The 14496-nt window shown below is 34.1% G+C and overlaps 1 protein-coding gene across 1 annotated transcript; it reads left to right on the top strand.

Annotated features, from left to right (window-relative positions):
* The first annotated feature begins 2585 nt into the window (after window positions 1-2585).
* LOC143047078 (L-threonine ammonia-lyase-like) lies at window positions 2586-9196 on the top strand. Its single transcript, XM_076220045.1, has 2 exons — window positions 2586-2904; window positions 8138-9196. The coding sequence occupies exons 1-2, from the start codon at window positions 2622-2624 to the stop codon at window positions 8635-8637; spliced, it is 783 nt and encodes a 260-aa protein (XP_076076160.1). The 5' UTR covers window positions 2586-2621; the 3' UTR covers window positions 8638-9196.
* Window positions 9197-14496: the final 5300 nt, after the last annotated feature.

The raw sequence follows: 14496 nt of genomic DNA, 5'->3' as shown, positions 1-14496 counted from the left end.
GATGCAAGAACAAAAAATTGAATGTTGAATGTTGAATATTGAAATAGAATGTTGAATGTTGAAATCGAATAAGAATGTTGAATATGAATACAAGAAGAAACAAAATTTGAATGTTGAATGTTGAATATTGAAATCGAATGTTGAATGTTGAAACTGAATGTTGAATGTTGAAAATGGCTACAAGAAAAAAACATTTAAAGTTGAATGTTGAATGTTGAATGTTGAATATTGAAATCGAATGTTGTATTGAAATCGAATGTTGAATGTTGAAATCGAATGTTGAATGTTGAAAATGGATGCAAGAAAAAAAATTGAATGTTGAATGTTGAATATTGAATGTTGAATGTTGAATATTGAAATCGAATGTTGAATGTTGAAATCGAATAAGAATGTTAAAAAAGGATACAAGAAAAAAAAATTAAAAAAAAAAATGAATGTTAAATGTTGAATGTTGAATATTGAACCAACTTGACATCCGTTAATGCCATTGCATTATTTTGATTCCCCCAAAAAATCAACATACATAATATATTTCACAGGTTATCCTTTTAAAAAAACGATATCCGACGTAAAAGCAGTGGCTCCTGTTAGCTGTAATGACAGCTGCTACCTCGAATTATGTGTTTTTGTCTCGACTCGACGGATTCAAAAAGGGAGACGTATGTTTGCTGTTTCTGGTAGCGAAATCGGCGTCGGCAACATCAATAATGTAATAGTTTGTGTATAAGGTCAGATTATGGGGAACAAGTAGTGATTAGTCAATGATATTTGTTATTCTGGTGTATTTGCATTGACACGTCCAATATCAATGGACATTATTTGGTCCTGTCACCTCGATCAGTCCTGGTAATTGTCTTTTGCTTAAATGTACTTTACATCAATTTGTTTGTGAATAGGTCCGTTTATGGGGAACCATCAGTGATATCTTGATGCATAGTCAATGGAACGATTCATCTTAAGGGAGATTAAAGTTTGTGATTCGATCAATTTAAGAGGCCCGAATAATGTTTCAATAATGGTAAAGGATCATCAGTATGCATTTGTATTAGCAAGTAGCACATATTATTCGAATGGATATTTTTTGGCTCTGCCCCCTTCAGTCTTGATCTATTGACTTTAAATGTTTTGCAAAACTTACATGTCAGAGTTTGAAAGGAACCACTTATTTTAATGCAAGGATATTCGGTATGCATATGTATAAGAATTGTCAACAGTATGTGTAGTATTTTTCTCTTTTCTCTTTACTACATACCTTAGTATATGCAGTTTTAAATATGTTTGTACCATTTGTTCATCTTTCTAGATTTAGAAAATATGCGTTGGTTATTAAAAACATTCTTGAGTGTCTGTTGTGTTGTTGTTGATTAGAAATAAATTTTAAAAAAACCTACACGAATTAAGGAGAACTTGATAGTTCGGAGAGAACCAAAATTCGGTTCCATGGTACCATGATTCTTGATCTGATTTAACCAAAATGCACTTTTATAGTATCTTTTAGCTTTAGTTTAGATAGGTTAGTATTTATGGTAAATAGTTTCTGTTTGATTTCTTTTCTACTTTTTTCAATACTTGGAGCGGTTTGAGTTTAAGATAGTGTATAGACATAACTCTTCGCTCTTGAAGTATTAATGTTGCCCTTTGAATTTTTGTTTTTGTGATTGGTGGTATTTTGCTTTGATATATTATTCCTTACTTCCTTGTTTACTTTAATTCATATAAAAGCTAAAATCTGTTGTTTCTCAAATACATTTGATATCTTTATTTCCTTTATTGTTTCAGTTCTTTCACTATGAGTCATGATGTTGGACCTGTCCAGTTGTTTGACATACAGGAGGCTAGTGAGTACATGAAAGGGAAGCTACAACCAACACCTTTAGTCCAACTATGGGACCATAAAGATGTAAGTTTTCTACATTTGAGATCACCCCCGGTTTTTGGTAGGGTTCGTCTTTCATCCAATGTCGGGTTTTGAATACTGTTGTTTGTCGTTTTGTCTTTTTGTTTTACATTTTTTTGTCTTGTGGTGTCGACCTATGAGTTTAAATTGGTATATTGTGCCTAACTTTTAATGCCCTCATAAGGTCCTCTGAAGAAGAAAATGATCAGACCACATCAGTTTATATAGCCCGGTAGAATAAGAAAAGTTATGAAAACAAAAGCCAAATAAAGTAAGACATCGAAGAACCATTAGTACTCAAAATCCGAAATGCTATGCCAAATACCGTTAAGATAAAGTCTTCTGCAATACCAGCCTCAGTCCTACTACCACGGGTGTATCCAGTTAATACAACAACATATCGGTACTACTAGTTTTTGCAATGGCAAAACGATATAAAAAGAATTCCACTCAAATAGATTGTAGGGATCGTATAAACATTTGGCTGTTGGCTTTCACTTAATGTATACTTCCTTTTGACTCTCAGTCGAAAACACCAAGCAGTTTACTTTTGCTCTTTCTCTTTATTTCTTTCCCATGTGTATGAACGGATTCTAAACATAAATTAATACGTAATAATATCCTTTCCTTTCAATAGTATCAATTATTTATTTTTCAGATCTTTTTAAAGTTGGAAAATTTACAACCATGTGGTTCATTTAAACTACGAGGTGCATTAAATGCTATGAGGAAAATTACATTAGAAACTTTAGAACATGGGGTTTGCACTGCTAGTACTGGTAATTTTGCTAAATGTTTGGCTTGGATTGCAGATGATATGGACATGCGTTGTAATGTTCTAGTTCCAAGTCACAGTCCATTGAACCAGTTATCAGCAATTGAAAAACTAAAAGGAAGTATAACGAAAGTGGAGCTCGATGAATGGTGGGAGGCAGTTGAGACACATAGCTATGAAGGAATGCAGGGAACATTTATTCATGCTGTCTGTGATCCAGATGTTGTTGCGGGTATTAAGCTTTGTCTTTGATTTTTCTATCTTCGGTTATAGGTAGCGCTTCTTACATTAATGCAATATTAATTTTCTGTAGCTTTGCCTTATGCTGGACTCCTTGAATTTTTCAAAAACTAAGGACATTCTTTATTCCAGGCATAGATAACCTTAGCCGTATTTGGCACTTTTTTTTAAATTTTTGGTCCTCAATGCTCTTCAACTTTGTACTTGTTTTGCTTTAAAGCTATTTTGATCTGAGCTTCACTCATGATCCTTATGTAGACGAAACGCGCGTCTGGCGTAATAAATTATAAGCCTGGTACCTTTGATAACTAGTTCCACATAACACTGGTAAATATTTCATCAACACATTAACTATATAAATAACGTGATGTTATAACTTAGCTTTCATGTTTGACGAGGAAGAAGCTACTTGCTTATAAACCAAAATAACTGCCTGTCTTAAACAGAAATGTACATGCCCTAAAACAATCCCACCAAAAAACACCAGTGTGTGTCTTCACGTAGGCTAATCAGTTTCCCAAACCAATATTTTGTACATGTTTCTGTAAAAGAATTTGGTCATGGTTTTTAGTATTTGTAACAAACACCGAGAAAACATTCCTTGTTCCATTGTTACTGTTAATAATAGCACATGTTCTATAACCTAACATACATAATGTTGTCAAGGAGAACATTTACAGCTGTCTCATCACATATTTAGTAAGTATATCTAGCATAACTTCTTCATCAAAAAACAAAGATTTAAATGAGTTGCAGAAAAAGTTGTAATTAGATTTTTCAAAAGCCTATTTAATCATATGGGAAAACTTTAATTTTGCTTAAAAAGATTATGCGAAAGTGAAGTGTAGATAGTAGAAAATTCTAAACTGTCAAACGAACGAAAAAGACTGTAAATTGTGTAAACATTACATTTGTTTTCAAAACTTAAACATTCTTTTAAAGACATAAGTGCACTTGCATGCAACTTCATTAAATTGATATGCTTCCAGCTGCGGAAAACTGTGCAAATGATATAACAGCCAATCACAGCTATTTCTTTATATAATCTCTGTCGTCTTTCAAGACTGGATTAAAAAATTCAAAACGGACAGTCTCTAATCAAATGGCAAAATCAAAAGTTCAAACATATCAAACGAATGGATAACAACTGTCATATTCCTGACTTGGTACAGGCATTTGCTTATGTAGAAAATGGTGGATTAAACCTGGTTTTAAAGCTAGCCAAATATCTCACTTGTATGACATTTGCATCCCATTCCATTATATTGATAGATCTAGGACATTGTCTCACTTAACTTTGTACTTGTTTGGCTTTATAAATATTTTGATATGAGCGTCACTGATGAGTCTTATGTAGACGAAACGCGCGTCTGGCGTACTAAATTATAATCCTGGTACCTTTGATAACTATTAACAGAACTGTTTTTACAAAAACTAGAAACGTAAGTTTAAGATTCCTTATGTTTGGGCATTAGAAATATGAGTTTATGAACAACTTCGCTAATTTCAAAAGCAAAAATCACAGAAGATGACTTTATCCAATTTGCTGGACTTTTCGATTGACAACATATTTTGTTTAGTTTAGTTAATTGATATTAGCAGTCACTGAATATTCTAATCTGCACCACTACTGGTCGACTTGATTTTGTACTCATATTAAGCAAACTTCTGTTACAACCAACAGAAAAAAACGCAAATTCAAATTCAAAAGTTCTTAAATTTCACTCTCAGGTATACATGTATTGATGTTGTCCGACACTGAATAACCCACATTGTAATGCGTGCTTACATCTTATATATTCTGGTCAACTTGGAATAATACTACCACTAAAGAAAAAGGCCTGCTTAGTATCTTTATCTTCTCGCTGATGTTGACACATAGAAAGAAAGATTTATAATTGAATCAATGACAGATCATTATTGTTTGAAGTTAATATATTTGCCTATTTCGTTCGTGCATGCATGTTCAAACTATGTCGACTTCATGATAAGGGATGTGCTCCTCACACAAAAACTGTTCCAACAGTGTTATAAAAATGAATGAAATCAAGTTTGATAGTCGTCATCATGATTTGTTTGACCAATGCTATGTCTCGGTGTCTCAACTCAATTGCGACATTGTTTCCTTTAGACTTTGAGTACCAGTGTAATCGTCTGACAGTACTTTAATCGATTATAGCACATTTACGATTGTGATATTTTGAATGAGTGTGAATTCATATTGTGGTCAATAGATATAGGAAGATGTGGTGTAAGTGCCAATGAGACAACTCTCCATCCAAATAACAATTAATAAAAGTAAACCATTATAAGATCAATGTACGACCTTCAACATGGAGCCTTGGCTCACACCGAACAACAAGCTATAAAGGGCCCCAACATTACTAGTGTAAAACCATTCAAACGGGAAAACCAACGGTGTAATCTATAAAAAAACGAGAAACGAGAAACACGTATAAATTACATAAACAAACGACAACGACTGTACATCTGATTCCTGACTTGTGACAGGTGCAAACATTTGCAGCGGGGTTAAAAGTTTTAATGCATGCATAACAAAAGACTCTTACGTTTGATGTGTTTGAGCATTTGATTTTGCCATTTGACTAGGGACTTTCTGTTTTGAATTTTCCTCGGAGTTCAGTGTTTTTGTGATTTTACTTTTTACCCTGCTGACGCATACGCTCTCAATCCTTTTGGAGTTCATACGATGCAATCAGTTTTGTTTTCTTAATTTATCACACCCGGATCGATTTACGGGATTTGAAAATCGATTTACCACTGTCGCCTTAAGTTACAGCTTAACATTGACAATTTGGTTCTATAGAGAACAAAACCCTTGAACAAAAGAGATAATTTTAGCATACAATCATGTCTATGTAGGAACTTACAAACGGCACTTGTATATTGGGTATATCTATCAGTTGATATGTTATGCAAGACCTTTGCAATTTCCAGCCTGATTTCCTAAACAGGATGTTGGTGTTCACAAAGAAAGTATCAAAAAATGATCCAAGTGGTAAAGTTGAAGTCATCTTTTCAAAAATGTTACGAACACCATCACACGTTGGTAGACCGTTTTGTAATGTATGTTTCACAAATAAAACAAGATAAGGTTTGATTGCCGTACGTGACCATAATCATGTCCTCTTTTCCTAGAACGTGACATCAATTTGTAATCAGGAGATTTATTCCGCCTCTCTTTTAATTATATGGTCATTTTTATAAATTTCCTGTAACAAAACTTTGATTTTTTTCAAAAAACTAAGGATTTTCTTATCCCAGGAATAGATTACCTTAGCTGTATTTGGCACAACTTTTTGGAATTTTGGTTCCTAAAGGCTCTTCAACTTTATACCTCTTTGGCTTTATAACTATTTTGATTTGAGCTTCACTGATGAATCTTTTATTATGTAGACGAAACGCGCGTCTGGCGTACTAAATTATAATCCTGGTACTTTTGATAACTATTAACACCATTGGGTCGATGCCACTGCCGGTGAACGTTTCGTCCCCGAGGGTATCACCAGCCCAGTAGTCAGCACTTCGGTGTTGACATGAATATCAATTATGTGGTCATTTTTATAAATTTCCTGTGTACAAAACTTTGAATTTTTCGAAAACTAAGGATTTGTTTGTTCCAGGAATGGATTACCTTAGCCGTATTTGGCACAACTTTTTGGAATTTTGGATCCTCAATGCACTTCAACTTTGTACTTGTTTGGCTTTATAACTATTTTCATATGAGCGTCAGTGATGAGTCTTATGTAGACGAAACGCGCGTCTGGCGTACTAAATTATAATCCTGGTACTTTTGATAACTATTTACACCACTGGGTCGATGCCACTGCTGGTGGACGTTTCGTCCCCGAGGGTATCACCAGCCCAGTAGTCAGCACTCCGGTGTTGACATGAATATCAATTATTTGGTCATTTTTATAAATTTCCTGTGTACAAAACTTTGAATTTTTCGAAAACTAAGGATTTTTTTGGTCCAGGAATGGATTACCTTAGCCGTATTTGGCACAACTTTTTTGAATTTTGGATCCTCAATGCACTTCAACTTTGTACTTGTTTGGCTTTATAACTATTTTGATATGAGAGTCACTGATGAGTCTTATGTAGACGAAACGCGCGTCTGGCGTACTAAATTATAATCCTGGTACTTTTGATAACTATATAATAACTTAATTCGACATTTATTTAATCAGTTGCACTGTTTTTTTCAAAATGATATGCTATATGTATCATATAATAATTCTCGTTGAAATGAAACTGTTTTTTGTTTTTTTGGGGTTATTTTTTTTTGGCGTTTACATTTTTGTTTCTTTTTTAAAAGAACTTGAATATTGAATAAATTACGAATCATGAATAAAAAAAACTCTTTTGATAATTGCATGAAATGAAGACAACTATTATTGGACGACATGTGATTGGTTTAGATAGACCAGATATACAAGTTTTTTGCCAGACATTTCATTTTCACAAATAAAGAGTAACATGTAAACGTACTCAAGCCTTGATTAAAAGCAAAAATTAAAATACATTCTGTTTGCTACAACCATTAATTAAAGCGGCTGATTAGAATAACAATTTGCTATTAGATCTCAGTTCGGATTAATTATGTTAAAATTATCTATAAAAATTACTGATGTTTTGTTGTTCTGCAAGACAAAAATTCTGTATCAGTTTGGTTCGAATGCAATTTTTTATTTGATACTTAGTAGGTGATAGGTTGCGCATTTGATCATCATTTAGATGACTACTTGACCTTCAATGCAAGTAAATGAAGATTCACATATATATTTTAATCTATGAAATGAAATCATTACACTTTTGAACTTGTTTGTCTTTTAATGTTTATTTATTATAACATATGTCACATGACTATTTGTAGTCGTTGGATGTAATCTTGGTTGATTATGATAAGGTGATAGTCCGATAAAAAACCAACACGAATGCTGATGCTTCATTAAGTTTTGATGCATTGTCTATTGATTTCTTTTGTAATTCGGGTCAATCTGGAAGCAAGTTATAAATCAAATTGAGATTTTTGACTCAACTCGGTGGTTCTGATTCGTCACTTAATGTCCCTTTAAAGGCAAAAATTAAGAATAGTCTGGTTAGAAGTATGCTTAAGTTAACATAATAATATTATATATATATATATGTTTCAACCTTCGCTAGTGCTAGTTAGATACTAATGGAAATTTTATATATTTCAGGTGTTGGCACAATAGGTTTAGAGATAGTGGATTGTATACCTGATATCAGTAACATTATAGTTCCCTATGGAGGAGGAGGTCTGATTTGTGGCATAGCTATAGCTGCTAAAGCACACAATCCAAACATCAAAGTATATGCATGTGAGGTGGAGACAGCCTGTCCGTTGAAAGCAGCATTACAAGCCGAGGAACAAGTCACATTTTCTTTTCGGACTAGTTTTGTAGATGGTATTGGAGTAAAATCCGTTCTTCCTGAAATGTTGCCTCTGGTAAAAAGCCTTGTGACAGATTCGATTGTTGTTAGCCTACAGGAAGTGGCTGATGCAGTTAAGCTTTTGAGTGAAATGAACCATATAAGGGCAGAGGGAGCAGGCGCTGCTACCGTAGCTGCAGCTATGAAAGGTGTTGTGGGAGAGGGAAAAACAGCATGTATAATATCAGGTGGAAATATAGATACAGACAAATATATACAGTGTCTACAGGGCCAAGTTCCAGCCTGATACCATACAGCTGTAGTAAATATGGATGCCACACGGAAAATATCGATAATCAGTAATTGTGTTTAAACAATATTGGTTTAGAACAATAAGTCAGGAGTTTAAAACATACAAAGTTCTCTGTTCCATATAATCAACATACTTCTCATTCATTTGACATATGCAAACCAAGTATTATTGACCTACCACTAATGGTTTTTATTGGACATAAAATGTAAAGTATATCGACCATTACTGAGGGAGCGGGGCCAATATTACCATTGATGATGTGCTCGAATCCCAAAAAATAAATAAAAAGGCCAAATAAAGTACGAAGTAGAAAATCATTGAGGACCCAAATTCCTAGAGATTTTGCCAAATACAGATCGATAATCTATTCCTAAGGTAGAAAAAGCCTTAGCATTTCAAAATTCAAAAGTTTTGTAAACAGTTAATTTATAAATATGATAATTTCAATGATAATTCATGTCAGCACAGAAGTGATGGTGATACTCTCGGGAAATTAAAACTCCACTAGCAGTGGCATCGACCGAGTGGTGGTAAATAAACTCATCATAGATACTAGGATTCAATTTTGTTTTTAAGCCACACGCGCGTTCCGTCTACAAAAGACTCATCAGTGACGCTCGAAAAAATAATAATCAAAAAGCTAAATAATGTATGAAGTTGAAGAACATTGAGGAACAACATTCCTAAAAGTTTGCCAAATACAGCTCAGGTAATCTATTCCTAAGGTAGAAAAGCTTTAGTATTAAAATTAAAAGGTTTCGTAAACAGTTAATTCATAAATATGACCATATCAATGATAGTAAACAGAAGTGCTGACTACTGGGCTGGTGATACCTTCTGGGAATTAAAAACTCCACAAGCAGTGGCATTGACCCAGTGGTTGTAAATAAACTCATCATAGATACCAGGATTACATTTTGTGTTTACGCCAGACGCTTTTTTCGTCTACAAAAGACTCATCAGTGACGCTCGAATCCCATAAAAAATAAAAGGTAAAATAAAGTACGAAGTTAAAGATCATTGAGGACCAACATTCCAAAAAGTGTTGCCAAATACAGCTCGAGTAATCTATTCCTTAGGTAGAAAAGTCTTAGTATTTCAATAATTCAAATGTTTTGTGAACAGTCAATTTATAAATATGACAATATAAATGATAATTCATGTCAGCACAGAAGTGTTGACTACTTGGCTGGTGATATCCTCCGGGAATTAAAACTCAATCAGCAGTGGCATCGACCCAGTGATTGTAAATAAACTCCTCATAGATAACAGAATAAAATTGTGTTGTTACGCCAGCCGCACGTTTCGTCTACATAGAGTCATCAGTGACGCTCGAATCCAAAAACAAAACAAAAAAACAAATCAAGTACGAAGTAGAAGAGCATTGAGGACCAAAAATTCCTAAATGCCAAATACAGCTCAGGTAATATATTCCCGAGGTAGAAAAACCTTCGTATTTCAAAAATTCAAAAGTTTTGTTAACATTTAAATAAATATGACCATATCAATGCTAATTCTTGTCAGCATAGAAGTGTCGACTACTGGGCTGGTGATATCCTCGGGGAATAAAAACTCCACCAGCAGTGGCATCGACCCAGTGGTTGTAAATAAACTCATCATAGAAACAACTGCATACCAAATTTCATGGACCTACAACCAGTGCATCCCTATAAACTGACCTAATCAAACCATGATGTAGTGTCGACGCCTCTGCCAGAAATAGCATACTACTTCTTTTTTCGACTTTCTTGACGAGAGACAAAACATGTTCAGTAAATATGAAGTTGTTGTCAAAGGCTGATGAATCATAAAACGCATCATTAACTACAGTTAGATAATACATAAATCTGGATGCCGAATTTCAGGAACCTCTGTTGTGTAATTCTTCAACCAAATATAACAGATATCTTATAGGGCAGACAGACATAGTGATACGGACAAAAAGGGATATTCCAACAGTAGAAATACTTACTAGGCCAAGTCTATAATAAAGTTGAAGCAAAAATTTTGGGAATAATGTAACAAATACAACAAAAGCTATTTATGGCTGGTGTAGAAAATGTTTCTAATTATTCAAATTAAAAAAAAAAACAAAGAAAGATACATTCTTTTTTGTAACTCCAATTTATTTTCTTGAAACTACAAAAATGCTTGTTTTTGGCCCCTTTTTGGACCTTTATTAGACTGTTTGCCCCATAACCCTTAAAATATATCCCAACCTTCTACTCATTGTGGTACAATTTCAGAACAATTGATATACTTATACACAACTTAGTGTCCTGACACTAGATAAATGCTTGTTGTTGGCCCTTTGGGCACGTAATTCTTTAACCTTAGCGACCATAACCCCAAAAATCAATCCCGAACTTTCTTTTGTGGTTATAAACATTGTGTTAAAATTTTATTGATTTCTATTTACTTATACTAAAATTATTATCTGGAAACCATTCTTTGACGACGATGACGTGATACCAATATACCACCGCAAAAATTTTTGCGGTCGTATAAAAACCCAGGAAATTAACAGAAAAAATATATCAGTGATATTTCATGTCAACACAAATTGCTGGCTACTTGGCTGGTGATACCCTTTGGAACAAAATTGCAGGAGTTTATTCCTATAAGACTAGTCTATAAACAAGATGATTCATTCATAAATTAATTTTAATTTTATACTGGTAATTTTTCAGACTGAATACTAGTTTTTGAGATGAGTTAGCTCTTTAGTTTCTTGATGATTGGTACATAGCTCCAGAAATCAGAATATTATAAACATTGATAAACTCTGTTTCCCCGTAGTTCACTCATCAGCAGATTTAACTCCGTCTCACTGTAATTCATTCATCTGAAGCATGGGTGATTTTTATTATACTGACTATTTCATCTACTGCTAATTCCAAGTAAACTATATAGTCAGGACCATTAGACATTGTGCATATATATGTGTTATCCAGATGGAATTAGTAATTCATATAGGGAGATAAAAAGATCAGAACACAGCTTCACTTGTATGACGCATTGACATATAAATTTCACTCCATTGATATATAACTTCAGTGAAACTTAACCCACTGCTGTATTTGACATTCCCAAAATGTGACCCGTGTTTACCTTTATGTAGGAAGAGACCCGCTGAGCATTTCAAGAGGACGACAAGAGGGACAAAAGATACCAGAGGGACAGTCAAACTCATAGATTAAAAATAAAGTGACAACACCATGGCTAAAAATAAATCAAAGCGCTGTAAGCGCTGAAGGCAGTTAACCAAAAACCCAAAACCAAGGCAAACGTAATTATGAAAACTGTGGCAATGTTGCTTCAACATTAAACATTCATATATAGTACATTTATGTTTATCTAATGAATTAATTATTAAGGCAAATAATTTATATGTTATCAAGGTTTCAAAAGCATTGCATATATCAATGCATATTTTTATGGTACAAGTTTGCAATGATTGCAGTTGTTCTACTTGGTAGTTAACATTGGTTTTAGTTGACTGCTAGTAGTACAAGTTGACTTAGTACGAACATGTAATAGTATGAATGGACTGGTTTCCCTGCAAAGAAAACTGAGTTTGTGTTCTATCGTACAAAAGTTATGAGACACGAATCAGACAAATTAATGTTCACTACTACAGGGATCAAAGGTGAGGTCTGACTGACCTGCCGAAAGTAAATGTAAATGATTTGTTATTTTGTCCCATACATGAATATATATGGTTAAGGGGTGGGGATCTCGATGGTTTTCAAGTTCTCAAATAGGAAGGGTAGGGTGACCCTAGGGACTTCCCCTACATTTCATTTGATTTGTTATATTGTCCCATACATGAATATATATGGTTTAGGGATGGGGATCTCATCGGTTTCCAAGTTCCCAAACAGGAGGGGGTAGAATGACCCCAGGGACTCCCCTATATTTCATTCAATTCGTTTTATTGGCCCATACATGAATATATATTGTTTCGGTGTGGGGATCTCAACCGTTTCCAAGTTCTCAAACAGGAGAGGTGGGGTGACCACAGGGACTTCCCCTATATTTCATTTGATTTGTTATATTGTCCCATACATAAGTATTAAAGTTTTAGGGTTGAGGATCTTAACCATTTCCAAGTTCTCAAACAGGAGGGTGTACGGTGACCCCAGGGACTCCACCTATATTTCATTTGAATTGTTATATTGTCCCATACATGAATATATATGGTTGAGGGGTAGGGATCTCAACGGTTTTCAAATTCTCAAACAGGAGGGGGTGGGGTGACCCAAGGGACTCCCCCTATATTTCATCTGATTTGTTATTTTGTCCTATACATGAATATATATGGTTTAGGGATGGGGATCTCGACCGTTTATAAATTCTAAAACAGGAGGGGTGGGGTGACCCCCAGAGACTCTCCCTATATTTCATTTGATTTTTCATATTGTCATAAACATGAATATATATGATTAAGGAGTGAGGATCTCGACCGTTTCCAAGTTCTCAAACAAGAGGGAGTATGTGACTCCAGGGACTCCCCTTATATTTTATTTGATTTATTATATTGTCCTATACTTGATTATATCAATGGTTCAGGGGTGGGGATCTTGACCATTTCCAAGTTATCAAACAGGAGGAGGTAGAGTGGTCTAAAGGACGTCACCTATATATCATATGATTTGCTTACATTTCGGTATTATATAATATAGTTGCATTATTTGTGAAAGTAAAGTAAGAAACTTCCAGCTAGCCTACTTTAATTGACCCTTCAAAATTGAGAAAAAAATACCCCTTCAAAATTGCAGTAATATGTTTACACTTTAGAAGCATCTCACATGCATTATCATCATTTATCACTGATACAGAAAATTTATACTGTGACCATGAACATATATATTGTTAGATATATTGTTCCCAGCTGTCACACTGTATAGGATTTTGACCTTAAAATTTTTCAATAAGTAATTTTCAGTGTCTGTATAAAATATTTTCTGCTTTTTCTTTCTTTTACATATATTTTGGTTTTCAATTCTAGTGTTTATATTCATTTACCATGCATAGATGTATTTTGTCACCTGCCTGGATTTTTTTGTAGAAGATCGCCAAAACCCGGAATTACCCTTATCAGCTTCCGGAATCGGATCCGATATTGTAAATTTTATCTTCACGGCAGCCATTGTTATTGTGTTTACAATGTTGTTTTTGTCAATCAGATACGATTTTACTCGAATTTACACATTATTTGTCGGCGATTTTCCGTATAAAGCTAGCGGTTGAACAAAATGAACATCGCTGTCATGAATTAGGATGAAAATAAGTTTTTATATCGTTTATTTGGAGACTTTGGTAAAAAGGTTTGCAAAGTTATTTCTTATTTTCTTTCAATTGGAAGTTGACTCCGTCGGGCGTACATTTTTGTAGCTTGAAACCAAGTCAAATTTCCGCGTGCAAAAGTGGAAAGTCGCGGACCTCGGATCACCGCTTATTTGCAGGTCGATCCCTGCCTCAAAATTGAAAAGATACGAAATTTTCGTCTTCTGAGTCTAATTTGAAATTGCCGCCAACAGCATGAACAGTTGAACTTATAAATAGACTACTGACGTAGTTGTACTACGTATTGATGACAAACAATATTCCTACGACTTTTGCCCTTTGGGAAATCTAAACTACTTGTCTTTAGAGATTTTCGGCGATTAAATATTTCATACAATAATTATTGTTCTTTGACATCTTAGCCAAAAGCACAGGTCATAATAAACTACACAAGAATTCTTAATGAGGACTACTTCTTATGTGCAACTTCAAAACTTTTGGCTAATTCGACGATCATTTAAGGTTTTTCTGGTCATATTTTTTGTAATCCAGAATAAAAAGTAT

Source organism: Mytilus galloprovincialis, chromosome 9 (genome assembly GCF_965363235.1).
Source record: "Mytilus galloprovincialis chromosome 9, xbMytGall1.hap1.1, whole genome shotgun sequence".
In the NCBI taxonomy this organism is placed as follows: Eukaryota; Metazoa; Mollusca; class Bivalvia; order Mytilida; family Mytilidae; genus Mytilus; species Mytilus galloprovincialis.
The sequence above is the reverse complement of the archived record's forward strand: the minus strand, read 5'-3'. Positions and strand labels throughout refer to the sequence as shown.

Excerpts from the sequence above, each read along its gene's own strand:
- LOC143047078 (XM_076220045.1), top strand. The coding sequence starts at position 2,622 with ATGAGGAAAATTACATTAGAAACTTTAGAACATGGGGTTTGCACTGCT. Across the intron at positions 2,905-8,137 it reads TGATCCAGATGTTGTTGCGG|GTGTTGGCACAATAGGTTTA; the intron begins GTATTAAGCTTT and ends TATATATTTCAG.